The sequence below is a fragment of the Onychomys torridus genome, chromosome 17, assembly GCF_903995425.1.
Source record: "Onychomys torridus chromosome 17, mOncTor1.1, whole genome shotgun sequence".
Lineage (NCBI taxonomy): Eukaryota > Metazoa > Chordata > Mammalia > Rodentia > Cricetidae > Onychomys > Onychomys torridus.
This window is the reverse complement of record NC_050459.1, coordinates 30893716-30913741: the sequence shown is the minus strand read 5'-3', so window position 1 is coordinate 30913741 and position 20026 is coordinate 30893716. Positions and strand designations below refer to the sequence as shown.

At 42.1% G+C, this 20026-nt stretch overlaps 1 protein-coding gene across 2 annotated transcripts in view; it reads left to right on the top strand.

Annotated features, from left to right (window-relative positions):
- The window catches only part of Dlc1 (DLC1 Rho GTPase activating protein), a 376108-nt gene that overhangs the window by 198046 nt on the left and 158036 nt on the right, over positions 1-20026 (top strand). The window contains exon 1 of one of the 2 annotated variants that reach the window (XM_036166512.1): positions 9688-10384. The exons of the other annotated variant lie outside the window; for it this stretch is intronic. Within the exon in view, the coding sequence (XP_036022405.1) occupies positions 10246-10384 (139 nt within the window). The 5' untranslated portion in view covers positions 9688-10245. Of the gene's footprint in view, positions 1-9687; positions 10385-20026 lie in introns of those variants that run through there. 2 annotated transcript variants of the gene reach the window in all.

The following is a 20026-nucleotide window of genomic DNA, read 5'->3' as shown; positions in this document are numbered from 1 at the left end:
CAGTTACTCACAAACATCTATTGCAATAAGTATATTTTATGTGAAAGTAAAACAGAAGACATGAACTTTTTATTTCTTAGAAAGAATTCCTAGAGTTCAAAATCCACAAAGAATTGATAATGTTTAATCCCAACTCAATAGCAAGATGCATAAGATAACTAGTATGTATGAATCAGGATATACACAACTTAAAGGCAGGTTAAGTAGTAACAATGAGCAGAGAAATAGCATAGCTACATTTGGATGCTGAACTCCTTTACTTAATAAAATACTAGATTTGGATGCTGTAAAGAATAAAGGATGGGAAATAAAAATGAATAAGAAGAACAAAAAATTTTAAAAATGAAGACTAAGAGAAAGGGACTTATTCCCCCTGTAATTTTAAATGTACCTAAAATTTATTTTATTCTTACATACTCGGGTCTTGCTAAATCAGTATAGATTGTAAGTGTGCGATGTATTTTAGATTGTGTGGTGGTATCTTTGCTTGCTTTTTGTAGAAATTAGACTTCTGGAAATCAGGACAAAAATGAAATCATGACATTTAAAAAAAGGTCTGGGGACATCATTACTTCCCCTTTCTCCTGGGTTAAGAAACTTTCATGAAGTTTATTACCAAAAAGATTCTCAACCAAAATATAATTCCCCACACCTTAAATGTTGAAACAGATCAAGACATGAAATTGCCACTTATCAGAGCAAGTGTGTACGTCAACGTTACTAGTGAAAACAGGCATCACTAACATACATTCTACATGTCAGATGTGAGTCTTTGAAGTAAACATGATGTAGACATTCCTTAGACTAAAATATGCTTCCTTCTTTCTACAAATTCCATTTCCCCTGGCCTTTTAGAAAACTACACAAGGGGTGAATGCCTTTGTGAAGTCACAGTCCTTTGGGCAGACTTATGCTGAATTAGGCATTGCCATTCACTAAGCTGGCTGTCTAGTTGTGAGAACCAGATCACTAATAGGGGTTAACCAAATGGAGTCTTAGTAAGCTCCTACCAATTAGTCCTTAAAACAACAACAAAAAAAAACCCTTACCATTTCCTGACATTATTCATATTATTTAGAAAGCATATACTAGCACTTTGGGCAGTCCTGAATATTACAATTGATTGATGAAAGCAAGTTGCATCATAAGATCAAAGTGCATTTATGCTACACAGCTTTGGAAAAGAAGGTGTCCCCAACACTAAACCAAAGAAAATGGGACCTAGACACAACATAAAATAGTAAAATGTGTTTGCTCCCAAGACCAAATTAATAAGTTACATAGAGTTGGATAAGATCTATAATACATTAGTAAGGCAAGATAATTGTCTGAAATGGAAACAATTAGGGACCTGCTTAAATCAAACTCTCTAGGCTTAAATACAGATAAGAATCTCTGCTCCCCAGGGATCAGGAAGAGGTTTCACAGCTTTGCCTGGCCAGAGAGTGGCTCTGACTATGGCTGACATTTGATTTTATCACAAAAATAAGGAACTACAAAACTGTGAAATCTTTTCTTATACAATTCCAGAGGGATCTTGTGTGGACACTGCATCTCCCTTTCCCACGTGCCCAGCTAAGGCAGAGCTGGTTTTCACAAGCTGCCCTCACCTTTCAGGAACATAAAAACTGGGTTTATTTCAAATTTGGCAAAATTTGCTTGAGGAATTACTATCTAAACTTTAGTTTCTAAATGACAGTTTATCTGTACTGCCATGAGTTAATTTGGAATGTCAACTTGGTTAAAAAAAACACCCAGACTATAAGCTGGTTTGTGTTTGTGGGGACATTTCCAGAGAGGTTTGACAGAGAGTAGAGAATTCCCCTAAATATGGATGGCACCATTCCATAGTCTGGGGCCCCAAATGATAAAACAGGGAAGAGAAAAACACACTAGTATGGACTGGCATTCCCTTCTCCCCTTCCTTGTGGTTGCCAAGGACCAAGCCCCTCCCATAGCCATGCCTGCCTCCATTGATGGCATGCATTCCTTTGAAGTGTGAGCCAGAATAAGCCTTCACCCTTAAGTTGCTTCTTGTCCAGAATATAGCTGCAGAGATTAGAAAATCAGCTAATACAGATGGGAAACATTTCTAATGGACTACAAGAATGGACGTAATAATGATGGTAATAATAAGTTTAAGTCAGCCCTAAATTAAAATGATTTTAATATTATATCCATGATATGTGGCTGAGATGTAGCCATGCGGTTGAAACAGCCTCACAACAAAATATCAGCTGGACAAGGTTTCAGAAATAAGGATACAAGATTCCAGCTCTACACTGGGCTAGAATAAAATGAGCAGTTAAAGCCCATCTTGATTAAAAACATTTATCTGGCCTTAAAAAATATTTATCTGGCAGGCTGTGATGGTATACCTATATATCCAGCAGTGGAGAACGAGAGCTGAGAGAGGAGGATAAGGAATGTGAAGCCAACCAAATCAACAAAGCAATGCGGCTGGGGACAGACAGAAACAGAGAGACACAGAGAGAAGGCGGAGGGAGGGGTAAGGCCATTAATATACACCCTCACTCCTCAAGCTGTTAATAAAAGAGTTAATTTCATAAAAACTTCTTAGATAGGAGGCTAGTGAAATAGCTCAGTGGGTAAAGGTGTTTGCCACCAAGACCGACAGTCAGAGTTCCATCCCAAGGTCTCATTTGGTAGGAGAGACTCAGCCCCTGCAATAAGTTATCTTCTGATCTAGACAAGAATACCATGTCGCAGTTGCATGCATCAACATTCTCTAAATAAATAAATAAATAAATAAATAAATAAATAAATAAATAAATAAATAAATGTATAAAGTATTTCTGACTCTCTTAGAGTAGGTCTCTATGGATCACTCCATGGAATCTATGCGGAGAAAGGACTGGGTTCTTTTCTGACACTACTGAGATGAACAACTATGTTCAGTTCAGAGTGCTATCCTAGAGAGCTGTGCTACAAAGGAGTTGGATTGGAGTTCTTCTCATTTCAAGATGAGACCCGGTGTTTCCTATAGTGAGCACTGAACTGGACCTGGTTACCTTGAATTATTGCCCTTCCATGTCCATAGCTAAGATGACCTAAAGCTCCACAGCCAGTTTCTGGTTACTTCCCTACTCCATATCTAACTGGTTATTTTATTTGGCTGAGATTAGGAAGTTCTGGACCATAGTTTTATACCAACTAAGCCTAGATTACTAATAGATTATGATCACTATTAATTTAAGGACAATCAAGCTGGTGGGGAGGCTTGTAAACTTTGGAGGCAAATAGCATTGAGTATGAGTCCTAGATACTGCTGGACCATCCTCAGATTTCTTCTCTTGGAGCTGCTGTTGGATGCTACAGTGAGTCATGTGTTGCTACACAAACCTGGAGGAATAAATGTTATTACCTTCATTGTTCCTCTTTTCTTCTCTGCTTAGCTACAGAACAGCTTCCTACCAAATAAGGCCAACCAACTATCAGTAAGGGTACAACTTACCACTGCAGGTAGTTGACTTGCTCCAGCTCCTGCTGTTCCCAAAACACCTCTACCCCATCAGAAGCTGTCGGTCAGATTTTTCAAATTGAGACAGATGCTGTCTTTACTGTTAAAAAATAAAAATACTCTCTAAACAATTGACTAATAACCTTCTCCTAAAACTCACTACTCAATTATCATACAAACCATCGATAGTCATTTCTCTGAGTTTCACATCCATAAATATTCAACCAACTGAGGATTAGAAATACTCCATGAAAAATAACACACTCCATCTGTATGTAACAAATTCGGGATGTGGCCATCCCCAAAGCCAGTGTTTCTCAATCTGTGGGTCACAACCCCCATGCCTAAGCAACCCTTTCACAGGGATTGCCTAAGACCATCAGCAAACACAGTGCCAAAATTACTGTTATGAAGTAGAAATGAAAATAATTTTATGCTTGGGGGACACACCACCACATGAGGGACTGTATGAAGGGGTCAGAGTGTTAGGAAGGTTGACAGTATCCCTTAACCCATATGTTATATCTACTACTGATGCAGCATTTACATTGTGCTAGGTATTATAAATAAACTGTGAGGACTTAAAGCATGCTTAGAGACCATTCTAGGGTATATCTACACTGTGCCACTGTCTAAAGAGACCTGGGCATTTGCTGCCATTTTCATCTCTGGGTCCTGGAGCCACTTCTGCACAGGTACCAAACTATGGCTGTACTAGCAGTTGCTAGTGAGTAGAGGGATGCTCCAGGGTCTCCCCTCAGTCACTCACTATGGCTGCGTTTGCTGTCTGTATGGAAACACGGTTTGGGTCGTAATGATTGCAAGTAAATTCGATCAAACAATCCAGTTCTTATCTTAAAAATCTCAGTGTTTGAATTCAGTAAACTTAAAGAGGTATAATATAACAGTGCATGAATTATAATTGGTTCTTTTATGAATTAACTCATCTAATTGTTTAGATAATATAGAACCAAATCTATTGGGGGATTTATTAAAGCAACTCCACATAGTTCAAAGGAGGTTTATTTTGGGGTAACTTATAACCAGTAAAGGAGTTGGTTATAGGATCCAGGAGAGTTGAGGTGCAGTCCAACAGTGTTCTCTACAAAACTCTGCTCAGTCTACCATCCAGCATCCAGGACCACAAGGAACCAAGAGAGCCAGTGCATCCAGATCCCAAGTCTTAATGGCTCCTGTCTCAGACCTGCCCCAGGGGCAATTCATAGGTAGGCATGGCAGTTACTGGAAGCCTCACTAGGGGAAGTACTTCCAGGTCAAAGCTAGAACAGTTACCCACTATACAAATCTTTTTCATTTTTTAGGAAATAATATTGTAAAATTATTGTTTTTTAATTAATGTTTATCTGAGTTGCACATTTAACTTTTTTTGTTTTATCGTTTTGCTTTATTCATCTTTGTAATTTGAAAAATAACTTATTTTGTTAGATGGTGTTAATTTTTGTCTAATAAAAGTATATGTGAAAATTTTTTTTAAGAGAAGAAGGAAATCTTCCAACATGACAGTCACTTTGTATGACTCAACTACCAGCTGATGGCATTTATGCTGGGAATGATTGCATGCCCCTAATCTTGTTGGGTTCTAGGCTGAGAATTTGGGAGGGGCTAAGAATCCAGGCTAACTTTGCCAATGTGCCCCCACACATTTTGAACATACTTCTCTCATGAAGCCAACCACACTACTTGGGAGTTAGATCAAGTCTATATGGCACCACATCATTGAAGGCTAAGTTGATGTTTTAGTCTTTCTCTAAGTCTCCCTGCAAGGACCTGGATGGTGCAGGGGTGTAGTTGTATCATGGATACATCCTGCAACTCCTCAAGAAAAGAGGTCCAAACAGACCTGTCCTGTTCAACCTATGGGAGGCTGCATACACACCAAACCACACAAGCACATAGACTTTAGGTGATTTGTTGTATATTTATTTTTCCATTTTTTATTATTTAAAAAAATTTACAATATGTTTTGATAATATTCTTCCCCTCCCCAACTCCTCCAATGTCTTCCCCACTTCCATACCCACCCAACTTCATGTTCTTTCTCTTCCTCAAAGGAAAACAAAATCAAAATTAAAAACAAAACATCAATAAGATTTTAAACACAATAAGACTTTTTTAATGACAAAATAGAAAGTACACATAGAAACATGCAGTTTGTTTTGTGTTGGCCAAGTACTCCTGGGCAGAGTACTATTCAAGAAAACTGATTTCCCTCTTCTCAGAGGGTATCAGTTGGAAATAGCTTCTTGGTTAGAAGACAGACTTTGTATTAATTTACTCTCTCCATGCCAGGATTTTGTCTGATTTGAATTTTTGCAGGTCTAATGCACTCTTTCACAGTCTCTGTGAGTTCATATGTGCATGTCTAGAAGACACTGTTTCCTTAGAATCATCCACTACCTCTGCCTCTAACAAGATCTCTGCCTCCTCTTCTTCAGAGATCCCCGGGGTGGGGGGAGTTTGATAAAGACATCGCATGTAGGACAGAGTACTCCAAAATTTCTTACTCTCTACACATTGTCCAGGTGTGGGTCTCTGTGTCAGTTACCATCCACTTCAAGAATAAACTTCTCTGATGGAGGTTAAGAGACGCACTGGTGAGAACAGCAATATGCCATGAGCAGTCATTTTATTGCTATGTTCACTTAACAGAATAATAGGAATGGATTTTCCCTAGGCCCATGACCTATCTAGTCTCATGTCCTTGGCCACCTTAACAGTGTCAGGTATTGGTTGCATCTCAAGGAGTGGGACTTAAGTCCAATAAAAAAAATTGTTGGCTAATCCCTTAACATTTGTGCCACTATTACACCAGTGTATCTCATGCCGAGGTTGCCATTATAGGTCACAAGATTCATAGAGGGGTGACATTGATGGTTAAATTTTCCCCTCTGGTAGCAAGCATAGACTTACCTTCCAACACCATGAACAATAAATAGTCAGTGGCGGTGAATTTTCTACTTGGAAACCATCTCCATGTCTTCATGTTTGATAGCATAAGTATATGTTACCTTCAGCAACATAGCCTTATAATAATGTTGTAGAGAGTAGGCTGGGGGGGGGGGGTGCACACCATTAGTCCCAGCACTCAGAAAGGCAGAGACAGGTGGATCTCTGTGAGGTCTAAGCCAAGGTAAGTGGTCTATGGAGCAAGTTACAGGACAGACAAGGATATAATGAGAAACCCTGTCTCGAAATAAACAAAATGTTGTGAAGAATAAGCCTTGGCAATAGCCTGTAATGTTTGGAGGAGTAAGCTATGGGATCCCTTTGGGAAATAACTCAAATATATGTAACTCATTTCTGGTCCTGGGAGTTTTATTTGGTAGCTTATAATGTCTAGTTGGGGCATTATCTCTCTTTAAAAATTCCTTTCATATATGTCTATATTTTGGGAAACATCTACAGTAGTAGTTTTCCTGACTTTTCAAAGTGCCTGAGGGTCAGTTGTCCCTTCCTACATTCTCTTCTCTTCCTACCCTCCCATTCTTCTTGCCAAATTAATGACTATTCTAGTCTCTCCTTTATCTATTTACAACAGTATATTCTATATCTCCTTCCTTGGAAGGCCCCTTCCTACCCTCTGGTCTTCTACCATCTACCTAACCTCTATGGCTCTTCTAATTTAAACACACATGTCTAAAACTTAGAAGCTAATATCCCCGTATAATGGCAAACATGTAATCTTTGTCTTTCTGGGTCTGAGTTGCCTCCCTCGGGATAACACCTCTAATTTCATCCACTTACCTGCCAATTTCAATTTCTTAATAGCTGAGTAATAGTCCATGTGTGAATTACACATTTCTCTGTTGATGGATGTATAGGCCACTTCCAGTTTCTGCCTCAATTATGAATAGAGCATCAATGAACATGAATGAGCCAAGTACTTCTGCAGTAGGCTACAGTCCTTTTGATATATGCCCAAGAAAGGTATCTTGAGGTAGATCCATTTTCTAGCTTCCCAAGAAACCTTCACACTTATTTCCATACCAGCTGTATTGTTTTGCACTCCCACCATCAAGGAATGTGTGTTTCCTGCCCTGTAGCCCCCCACTCCATCCTTTGCCAGCATGAGCTGTTTAATTTGTCTTGGCTATTCTGACTAGGGGAAGATGAAACCTCAAAGTAATTTTATGTTGTATAATTCTGATAGCTAAGAATGTTCAATATTTTTATGTTTCTCGGACATTTGTGTTTCATCTTTTGAGAATTCTCTGTTCAGTTCTAAATTCCATTTTTAATTGGGTTATTCATTTTGATGATGCTGTTTCTTTGGTTCTTTATATATTCTAGATACAACCCTTAGTCAGATGTATAATCGGTGAAGACTTTCTCATTCTGTAAGCTGCTACTTTGCTCAAATGATAGTGTTCTTTGCTGTACAGTAACTTTTTAGCTTCATGAAGTCCCGTTTATTGGTTTTGATGCCTGAATTATCAGGGGCCTGTTCAGAAAGTCTTTTCTCGTGCTAATAAATTCAAGCCTCTTCCCCTCTTTCTCTCCTGTCTGATTCAGGGTACCTGGTCTTATGCTGAGGTTCTTGATCTATTTGAAGTTGAGTTCTGTGCAGGGTGATAGATACAGATCTATTTTATACTTCTACCTGAAGCCATCTAGTTTGACCAGCACCATTTGATGAAGATGCTATCTTTTCTCCAGTGTGTGTTTTTTGACTTGTTTGTCAAAAATCAAGTGTGTATATGTATGTGGAGTTATTTCTGGGTCTTCAATTCTATTCCATTGATCAATGCATCTGTTTTGGTGCCAATACCATGCTGGTTTCATTACTATAGCTTTGTCATACACTTGAAATCTAGGATGGGGATACCCTGTGAGTTAGTGATTTGTTCTAAAACAAAACAAGCAAGTAAGCAGGTGAACACTTTCCGTAGGTTTTGGGGGTGGAGGGTTATTTGCTTGTTTTGTTTTTCCTTTTTTGAAGTTCTGGTAACAGAGCCTAAGGCCTCCTACTCACCAGGCTCAAAGGACTGTTTTATTCAGCTGTTAGGCTCCTCTGATGTTTAGAGTATAAACTGTATTAGTGCTTCCAAATTCATGCCTAGTCCAGTGAAACATTACTGAACCAGTTGAGAAGAGCATTCCTACTTGGCAAGAAGGTGTGGTTAAGAAATCATCTGAAGTTGCTTTCCCAAGGGTGAATAAGTGTTGGAGGCTTGAGACTCAGTGATGGGAGGAATTTGAAGTGCTTGGACCTAGTGGGGAACTGAGGTCTCTGAGAGGCTGGTCTTGGGTTGGAATTAACTCACATGGGATTCAGAATGAGTCCCGTCAAGAGTAAATTCTTGTGAGAGTGAACTTGACCCCGAGTCTCTCTCTCCCTTCCTATCTGGCGCTGAAATCTCTTCCTTCCTCACACATGACTGCAATGATTCCATCTGTCATTAGGCCCTCAGGAAAGGTTGACCTAATAGGGACACTTGAGGGTGTCCTTAAAAACCATAAGCTAAATAAACCTTTGTGTAACTATGCAGCCTCAAGTATTTCATTATAGCAATCAAAACAGACCAGTGTAGGAGGAGCCTTGTGAGCATTAAGAAGTTGGAAACATAAATCTTAGGACCTGTGTGTTATTAAAAAGCTGTAGCTACTACTGCTAGTTATGACTTCTGAGCCTTCTCACTGTGTGCATGGTCTTTTTGTATGATTAAGTTGTCAAAGGTGTGTGGAAAATGGATACACGTAGAACTGTAAAGCTGCAGGAGAGCAGGGCAGGTTAAAATTGCCTTCTTGACTTGAAACAATTATGGAAACCATTAGCATTCACACAGCCCTGATGATTTGCACACTGCTCTTCCAGGGTCATTTTATCTTGCAAAGGTTGTGAACTGGTTCTTTGATATTGTTTCACGCCACTCTTAGGCTTCCCTGCCAAACCTTGAAAATTATGCTGTGGAATTGGGGGACAGTGAGAAAGGAGAAGAAGGAGACATTAACAGTCAGAAAACCTGCCAAACTCATTGGCATAGAAGTAGATGTTTTGGCGTTTTAGAAATGCAATAACATGTCTTGTAAAAGACGCAATTGACTCACATTTCATTCCCAAAACTGTACAAGAACTGCCTGGCACTTATTTAAAAAAAAATATTGGAGATGGGAATTTGATGTATAACCAATAATCAGTTTGCTTACTGGAAAGGTGGTGTCGCAAAACCTGGGCATATTTGAATCTAATTTTGAGGCGAAGTCTGGACTTATCAGAATAAACCGCTGCCTCTAAAGGAGCAGCACGGGGAGGAAATAACAGGGAGCTGGTGAATATTTTACTAAAAACTCGGGCTACCGTTTAAGAAAGAGTACAGCCGTGTCTGCTTCGCCCTGTAACCACAACTTAAAACTGAGCCTTGGTCTCACAACCAGCCGGCCCTAAAAACCCCGGGGTCAGGAAGATCAATCGCTGCGTTGATGAGAAAGAACCTGGATGACAGCGCTACCTGCTCTGCTCTGGGCTCCGTCACTAGGAAGGAGCGGCTGGCATCTTCAGGAAGCGGCACCGCATAGGGAGCGAGCGAGGTGATTGGGTTACACTGGGCGCATCCCGATAAACGGGCGCGGGAGCCGCTGGCCCTAAGCCTTTCCAGATGTGGCCGCGGCGCGCGCTGGGCTGTCGGCCAGGAGGCCGCCTGCAGCCGCGTCCCCAGGCCGCAGAGCCAGCCGCAATGCCTGCGTCCTGAGCGCCCGGGAGCAACGAGGGTCCCGGGGGTCCGCCCGAAGTCACTCGCGGCTGGATGGGGGACCCCGAGGACCACGTGATGGCTCGGCCCCTGCGAGCCCCGCTGCGGAGGTCCTTCAGCGACCACATCAGAGACTCCACGGCCAGGGCGCTGGATGCTATCTGGAAAAACACCAGAGAGCGACGGCTGGCAGGTGAGGGGCAAGGGGGAGAGCGGGGAATTAACCAGAAAGCCTTTAAATGCACAGACTGTCATTAACTCGCGACATTAACAAGCTCATCAGCTGGAATACAGCAATCTCTGGTCCTCAACGTTTCGGGGGTGGGGAGGGTGGTGTTTCTTTTTCTTTTATTGCCTCTTGTTATTGGTCTGATTGTTTCCAGCTAAGGTTTTTGAGTGCTTTTTTTTTAACCTTGAGAAGAAAAGCAAGGTCCTTTGGAGTGTCAGGAAATCAGTGGTGGAAATGACAAACTGCAGGCTGCCCTGAGCTCTGCAGAGCGGTTGGTCGAGGGTCATCTTCTGAGCTGGTCTGGCCTGAGGTGGCCTGGTCTGACTGGTGCAGGCCAGGGGCCTGGCAGGGTGTGGGTTCGTGGGAGTGCCGCCCGACATCAGTCAGCTGGTATTTCCTCCAGTCTAAGCTCTGAGCTCCAAAAAGGGTACCAGGTATGCCAGAAGCAGCCGTTTGAGACGCAATAAAACATCCATACATTGGTGCAATTCAAATGTTCCAGGGCTCAAATGGCAGGGCTGTATTTGAAGTACTCCAGTGAGAAAACAAGGTCTGCTTAATTCTGGGTGGGAGGAATATTCTGAAACTGACAGCAGGTAGAATCTCACTGTGGTGGAGAGTGAGCCTGGGAAGAGAGCGGTATTCCAACAGCTGTCCAGGGCTCCTTATTGGTGCCCTGAGTGAGCTTTACTGTCCCATTCACGTGGAGGGATCAAAGAGTATGTTTTCTCGACTCTGTTGTTATTAATCCAGTTTTTTGTTGTTGTTGTTTGTTTGTTTTGTTTTGCTTTGGTCCCCCCCCCCCCAATAATGGAGGGACTCCAGGAATTGTTAACCGTTTTAGATGTGCCTCCAAAGGTTGATCCAGGTTTCTGGGCTATGTTCTTGACAAAGGTCACTTGATATCAAGTATTGTCTCGACAGGCCTTGCAAAAGGGGAATTTAAGGTGTGTGAATGTGATAAGGCAGATTATGAAGATAAGCATGAAAGTTTCATACCACAGTAGGCTGAGTTTGTTGGAATGACTATGGTTTGTTTACCTTTGAGACAAGGTCTCACCACGTATCCCAGGCTGGCCTTCTTCTCTCCAGTGCTGAGGTTATACGTGTGAACTACCATATAATAAAGGAAAAGTTTTTCTCTATTGATCTAAATAATACTTCCCAGGACAGGGAGAGGATGAACAATATTAAATTTAACCATAAAGCAAGGCACAGAAAACAAATTATTTTAATTTTTACCATGTTATTACTGCTTGAAAACAAAATGTGATGCCTTAACTAAAGCAAGATGCCCACCTAAAATTGGTTGACCTAAAACAAAGAAAAAAAAAAGAACCGTTCTTTCATTATCTTAAAATTCTTATTACTAATACAGCAATGCTTGATTATGGTTTTCTGGATTAGCTTGAAGTTTTAAGCTAATTGAACCATTACTGTTTTCCTGGATTTCCCTTTCCATTTTCATAAAATCTAGAGTTTGACAGCCGAGGACAGATGAGAATGAGAATATTATGGCTTGAAAGTTCTGTGCCCCTCACGGTTTTTTTTTTTGTTGTTGTTGTTGTTTTGGTTTGGTTTGGTTTGGTTTGGCTATGTAGTATTAACAGTCTGTGTGTAGAGTCCAAATGCAGGAGCTGATACAAAGTTGCTGGTACAAACCACCCGGAGAACCATCATTACTGTTGATTTGTGATAGAAAATGAAGCACTCCCATAGCTCTGGGAGCAAATAGGATTTTTGCTCCTCCAGTCACACTGAAGGAATTCTTCACGTAACTTGGCTCCTCAAGGAGGAGCATAGGCATGCTAGAATGTTTATATAGTGGAGAATGTGGGCAAAGAAAAAGAACCTGGGTGACATTTGATGCGGATTACTGGGGACCTGGACACTGTTGCTGACTCCCTGGCCCTTGGCTCATGGCTGACACTGTCAGTGTTTGTAAATTGGAGACTGGTCTGGTTGGACCTTCAAGAGTGCTTACCCCCAACCCCTCCCTTCCAGCATTTCTGCCCTTCACCCTCCCACCGACCAAAACACAGAACCACAGCTGTTCGGAGTTCGTGGAGATTCCCTTTTCTGAACAGCAGAGAAAATTGTTATTATATGACAGCCCCCCTTGGCCTTCCCTTACAGAGTGGAGGGTGGTGGAAAAGTCCCCACCCCCTCTTCACTATGAAACAAATGAGGTGACAGGTATGGGGAATTGGAAGCATCCAGTGGAAAGTACTTGTGCTCATAGTGACTGGAATGCTACTGCCGTGATGCTGATGGCCCCAGAGACTTGCACCAGGCTTCTCAATAACCAGAGCCTGGCTGTTTCTACCTAGGCAAAGAGTTTGGTCGTGGGATGAAGTTTTAAGCTTTCTTTTTAGGTTATTGTAGATGTAACCGGCTTGTTAAATAAGAAACACAGAACCAATTGCAGAGTTAAAAACCACGAGGTCAGAGCAAGAGCGGAAAACCTTACCCTTCACTGCTTCTGCTGTCCTTCCTCTCCACAAGAGAGCTACCTCTCTGTGTCCTATCTTTTTTATAGATTTTCTGTTCTGTTTTTTCATTGGTTGTAAACCCAGCCACATGACCTCCTCGTCACTGCCTGTTTGTACAGACCTCCAGGTCTTCTATGGTTGAGATTGAAGGTGTGTGTCTGCCATGCTGGCTGTGTCCTTGAACACACAGAGATCTACCTAGCTCTGCCTCCCAAGTGCTGGGATTAAAAGCGTGTCCCACTACTGCTCAGCTTCTGCTCTGGCTTGCTCTGACCTCAAGGCAACTTTATTAACATACAAATAAAATCACATTTCAATACAAATAAAATATCACTATAGGTTATCTCTGTCTCTCCCATGTCTTGTATCTGGAGTTTTCTCTCTGGGTCCCGCCAAGCCCCAGCAGTCCAACAGCCCACTTACAAAATAAACACACAGATGTTTATATTATTTAAACTGTTTGGCCTAATGGTTCAGGCTTCTTGCTAGCTGTTCTTATATCTTAAATTACCCCATTTCTATTAGTCTATAAGTTGCCACGTGGCTCCTGGCTTATCAGTATCTTAACATCTTCTCATGGCAGCGGCTGGCAGAGTCTCCCTGCCTCAGCCTTCCACTTCCCAGGATTCTCCTCTCTGCTTGTCCCACTTATACTTTCTGCCTGGCTGGCCAATCAGTGTTTTATTTATTAACCAATCAGAGCAACATATTTAACATACAGAACATCCCACAGCATTGGTCAGCCTCTCTCTCTTTCTCTCCACCTTCATAATTTAATAATTCCTAATTATGATGCCCTAAATTACGCCATGTGCAAAACCTGCATTTTCCTCTCCTTGCCTTAAAATCCTGTATGGACTCTGTCATTTTAAAGGAACTGCATTCTTACATAAACAGAATACAAAACCGCCATGAGGCAAAGGCTACCCAGTTGTGAGAAATGGCAGAATGGATTGTCTTAACCTCATCCCCCTCTCTTTCTGCCCCTCTCTGTGGCTAGTCACAACTCCTAAGAGTTTCTCTTACCCATGTCCCCAGCCCTCTGGGCTCACTGCCTTCTTAGCTTGGGTCACTAGGCATTCACTGAGTGGGAACTTGAGGATGACTGCCATTGACTGATGGAGCACAGAGCTCTGTCTGGCTGAACAGCATGTCTTTCTCACATCTCTCTTGTCATCATAGTCAAAGCATAGCACCGCCTGCCCTCCCCACCAGCCCCACCCCCACCCCACCACGGACATGCTGCCCACTCATCTCCCTCCCACTTGGTACCTGGACATCTCAGCATCAAAGTGCATTTCATTCCCTCATAATGTCTCATAATTGTTTCACACAAGGCTTCTTTGCCTTATGTTAAGATGGACCTCCATCAGATTCTGATAAAGTATGGTTCACTTCTCAGAATATTTACAAATGTAAGTTCTATTATAGAGACTTATATAACTATCTGTAAAATCTGGAGAATTATGAAGGAAGAAACCAATTACAATGAAACATACCTATAGAAATGTTCAGACCACACAATGATAATACAGTAGCTTAATATGAACTAACTAAAAGGCATTTTTAAAGTTCCCAGTATACTAACAGTTTTGGCTTAGCTAGGTTAAGAACTAACCTGTGCTTGCTGTTCTTCTCTTTAACTTGGCTATTTGTCATGAACCAGTATAAGTAGAAATTGCTGAGAAGCAAGGGTCATTGCTAGATCACCAGGGTAGAGCCTGCAACTTCACTGCTTGGTTACTAAACGACTCTCATGCCCAGAGGTGCCCAGTAGTTGACCCCTGAGTCATAGGAACATCTGTGGAGAGAAAAATGCCAATTATTTATGATCAGAGTGAGCTCAGCTCCACCCAGCTGCTGAGAAGGGATGGATATAGATATGTGGTGATATGTGCAACAATCATGTGATATGGAAAAAGCGTAGTTTTTGTTGGTCACAGAGTCCCAGGGACCTCTAATCACCTCATAAGAGGAAAGGCAGTTCATCGACATTCATGATTGTGGAAACTGCTAAATAGAGTTTAATAAAATTGATACATGACTCCCCCCTCCCCCCGTCCAACTTTGACTCCACCATAGACAATAAACTAAGATTCTCTGTTTAGTGCTTACTGTGGTTCCCAAATGTTGCCAGTAGCTTTGCCATGCACTAGCTCTTGACGGGGTGAGGTAACAAGGGCTTGAGCTCCAGCCAAGAGCACCCATAAACGTGAACTCTTATCATTGTGATGCCAGGTTCTCATAGAGAGCTGGCTATAGCATGATGTATATTTGACAAAATTCTACAAGCCGGTTGAGACAACTCAAAAACAAAACAAACAAAAAAACAGATTAAAATTCAAGGTAGAATTAGTTAAAAAGACTGAAAGTAAGGCAAATCCAGACTCGGGATGTGTGGCAACTTTCTTCAGCATGGAAAGAACTGATAAATTAAAAAGGAAATCTGTGCTAGTTTTAGAAAGATCTAATAAAGTGAAATAAATACACAGTATAAACACACATAGATTGGGAAAGAGGAATCCAGTGTCTCTGTGGAAGACATGATATCTTGATATCTAAGGGGGAAATCTAAGTGCCTCAAATACTGAGACACAAGGCAGGGTGCTGTCTCTACAGCTCAGCACCTAAGGAAGAAAAAAGGTTAACTGACTATGAATTAAGAAAATTTAGGCAAATTTCAGTCTAGATTAGGCTTCAACTGACATAAAACAAACCATTTAAGTGTTCGAATTGGATGGGACCCTGGGTTATTTTATTGTGTGTTTCCTATCATATGTCTTTGGGGCAAGAGATTTCTGTATTTCAAATGACCGGGTCTGTCCTAAGCCAGTGCCCTAAGTGTCTGGCCTGATCCTCAGTGTGCTTGTGCTCCAGGATTCTGGCCCCATTCCAATGAAGGGCAACCACAAACATCGACTCTTGTGAGCTGCTCTGTGCTCCCGCGGTTCACAGTGAAAAGCAAGTAAAGGCACATGGAATGTCTTTTAACCAGGAGTGAGGTAGGTCTCAAAATATGCAGTAAACAAAGTCAGCCCCACTCTAGACTTTTGAAGAGAGACAACCAGCCATTAGGGATGCCGCATGATGTGAGCCGACAGCCACCAAGTTTACTATTTTGATAACGAGGGAATGAGTCAGTGTCAAGGGGGGCTTTGATGTATGTGAACATGGGGACTAGGGTTGCAGCTGTGCCTCAGATTGCCCAAGTTACGAGTGTGGCTCTCCAAAGATCTTACAACTCAGAGATGAAGCAGCAAGCAGGGGCCTACACGGTTCTGCACCAGGTCCTCTGTGTATCTACTGAAGCTGTCAGTTTAGGGCTTCTATGAGATTCCTGTGTGTGTGAACGAGTGGGTCTCTGATTCTTGTGTCTTCCCTTAGGACTCTCTTCCTTTGTTGGTTCGTCTTGTCCAACTTCGTTGTGACCGGTTTCCTTTTATCTTATTACATTTCATTTTGTCGTGTTTGGTTGTTAGCTCTTAGAAGCCTGTTCTTTTCTAATGAGAGACAGAAAGGGAGTGGCTCTGGACAGGAGGGGAGGTGGGGAGGAACTAGGGGGAGTAGAGGGAGGGGAAACTGTGATCCGTTATAATGTATGAGGAAATAATCTGCTTTTAATAAAAGGGGGACATTTTAAAAAGACTGTGGCTCTTTCACTGGGTAACTTTGGACAAAACAGTGTGTTCCTCACCAACACAAAAAGTACGAGAACGGTACCTGCATTGTAATATCAGTTAAGCAAGTTACTATCAGACATGCTTAGAGGAGCCTTTGGCAAACCGAGAAAGCACAGTCTCATTTTTTTGTTATTGTCATCTCCACCTCCCTTTTCTTTGTGTCCTATTTCTTGAGGAGCCTCACCCTCATACAGCACTATCATGATAATCGGCCTAGGGCTTCGGAGCAGAAGTAGCTCAATCAATCCCCAGACCAAACAAACGAACAAGCAAACTTCCAGTGGCAAGTGAGTTTATTTCTATACCTTCGAAGAGCAGCAGGGAAAGACCTAAAGGAGGTGATTTTTTTTTGTAATAGATCTTTGTGAACTCCCAAGGGAAGTGACCAGAATAACTGTTTCTTCACCCTGATGAGGAAATCAGCCTCGCATGTAGGTTTGTCACACTTAATGGGCAATCTCTGGACATCTTCCCAGGCAGGCTGGAACGTGCTGTGTGGATGGAGCTGAACATGTAAAGGAGCAGAAGTGCCAGCAAGCCTGGGCTTTCAAGCATGAAGCTCCACTCTGCTGTGGGAAAGGGTGCTAAATGTCAAGGCTGGCATTAGGAAGGGGTTGTCCTGCATCCGTCTCTCTCTCTGGAGCAAAACAGATGTAACTCTTTTATTTATTGAAAGTGGTATGCATGGGTGGCATTCCAACTCGCCCGAGGTCTCTGTGATTAGAATCACCAGGTGTCGAAATTCAACACTTTGACAGGAAGAACATTTGTATTGATTAAGCTGCTGAAGCTGTGCTATGTAGCAAAAAAAAAAAAAAAAAAAATCAAACAAACAAACAAAAACCAACAGGTTTAAAAGAACATTCCTCTGGAAGCTCCTTGTTCTGCAGGAATGATTTAGGTGGAGATTGAGTTTAAACATGTCATTCAACTTCTGGTTTGTCACTTACTCCCTTTTAAATCTGTCGTTCTCAAAGAGAAAGATCCCACCAGCCATATTGGTATGTGCTGGAGTCCTGTGCCCCGATTGAAGGCCTGTATGGATTGGTCCCTCAGTATCTTTCCCTGTGGGTCATCAACAAGCACTAATATTTTCAAGTGCTTGCCTGGAATTATTGAGGAAGACATAATCACAGTAGAGGCCAGCCTTATTCCCATCCCATCATAATAAGGCTCACGGTAGTGATACTACTCTTGTTCTACTCAGCTGAGGACGAGCCACCAGACCTACTGGGACTGTGAATCCAAGGTGGTGGCTGCCAGCAGGTGCTGCTGTCATTTGTGTGCATTGCATGGGTGCCTACTAAGAGCCATGTCTGTACTGAAAGGTCTAGAGAGATTTTCTCATTTTGTGTTCAAAATCATCCTGAGAAGTAAATACTACTATTTTCAGTCCCCTTCAAATGAAAGAATGTGGAAAATATGTTAAAAATACATTCATGAGTTTAGTAGATAGAGTCTAGTGTAGCACAAATCTTAAAAGGTCGTATGAATAAAAACAAACCCAGAGCCAGGTATTGGGGTGAATGCTGAATGATCAGAGAAACAGGACAAGCCACATCCAACCTCACCTTGCCAATTCCTCAGCTGATCTCGTTTCCTCAGACTGGAAGCCTCTGAGTCCTCACCCAAATGTGTCTCAGCTGTACTGCTGCTAAAAGCTTAACCAGCTCTAGTTCCTAGTCTTCACACCTTATATACGTCTCTGCTTCCTGCCATCCCTTCCTGGGATTAAGGCGTGAGTCACCATACCTGGCTCTTTCCAGTGTAGCTTTGAACTGGCAGAGATCTAGATGGATCTCTGCCTCGGGAATGCTAGGACTAAAGGTGTGTGTGCCACCATGCTCTGGCCTCTATGCCTATCTAGTGGCTGTGCTGTTCTCTGACCCCAGATAAGTATATTAGGGTGCAAAATATATTGGGGGACACAATATCACCACAGTCTAGGAACCTCCAAGCCTGTCAATTAGCTTCCATCCATTTTACAAAGATTTATTGACCATCTAGTTGTATCTCAAACACTACACTGGACACTGAATGGCAAACAAAAGACAGACCGAATCCTTGGCTGCCTCTCACAGGTATGACATTTATCTGCCTGTGGACTTAAGGAGTCCAGCCTGGGCCTACTAAACCTCATTTGACTAAGGAAGAATCGCAGATTAGCTCCAAGCTCTAAGGGAGGTATGAACCTCATCGCTGATAGGATCTTACAACTTCCATCATCAGGGATGTGGGAGAAGGCACACTGGTAAGTGGCTGTATCAGCAAGGTGTATATGCAGCTTTGAAAAACGTGCACTAACCTGCTGCATTCATAGTATGAGCTGCACCTTGCAAACTGCTGACCTAGATGGAGAAAAACACCAAGTCTGGTGCCACACTCTGCAACACTGGGTCCTGGGAACCAGGCTGGGATGATAAGGACATAATGAAAAGACAGACACATGGACACACAGAGAAAATCTGGGATAGGGTGAGCTGTGCTTGCTCTGATGGAGGATGCCAATTGCCACAGCAACCTGGAAACACAGCATGTCTATTTTATACATCTGAATGGGGAAGGTGGATTTATTAGATACCGCTGAATGTGGAGGCGGGGTTGTGGTATGCAGATGAATATGGAGGTGGGGTTGTGGTATGCAGATAAATATGGAGGCGGGGCTGTGGTATGCAGATGAATGTCAGGGCAGATATCTCAGTAAGGGGGTCTCTGTAGAGTAGCAATCTCAGGCTAAAGTTATCCCAGGGTAGAAGCTGTGGTTGATAGGTCCTACATTCACACTCAACATCTGCACTTGGGCCAGAGGAAGGCCTTGCCATCCTCCGAGCCTTACCCATGGATACCGCTCATAGGTTTGAGGCACTGGAGTCCTTGATATAGCTGTGCTTGTGATCAACAATACACATTCCCTCACTACTTCCTTCATTCTTCACAGCCCAGCATAAATATAAACACTGAAGAACCCCATTTTAAGCTGCCCTACAGGTCCCTTTAGGGCCAGACCCCTTCCTGAACAGAGCATAGTCTGTAGGCATGAATAAATAGGAGAGACTGTCTGGTTCATCCACAGAATCAAGGGAAATCCTCTCTTCAAATACAGATCTTTCCTGGTAACTGGCATTTCTCCTGTTTAAAAGAGATTTCCTTCCAAAATGCTGGATCATATTTTTAATAATTTTTTTGAAAATAAGCTGTTGACTTCATTTTCAAAGTTAAGAGACAAAAATGTAAAATACGTCACAATCTAGAAACAGGATGCTCTTGGCTGATTCCGAAATCAGAATGAGCTAAAATCAGAAGTTGTGCTTTTAATATTTCAGTTTACATACACAATTATGCTCAGACTTCAGTGCACATGCGCTATAGGACTGAAGTGGGTTGTCCTAAGCGATTTGGGATCCCATAAAAATTCTCAAAGATCCAAACTGGAA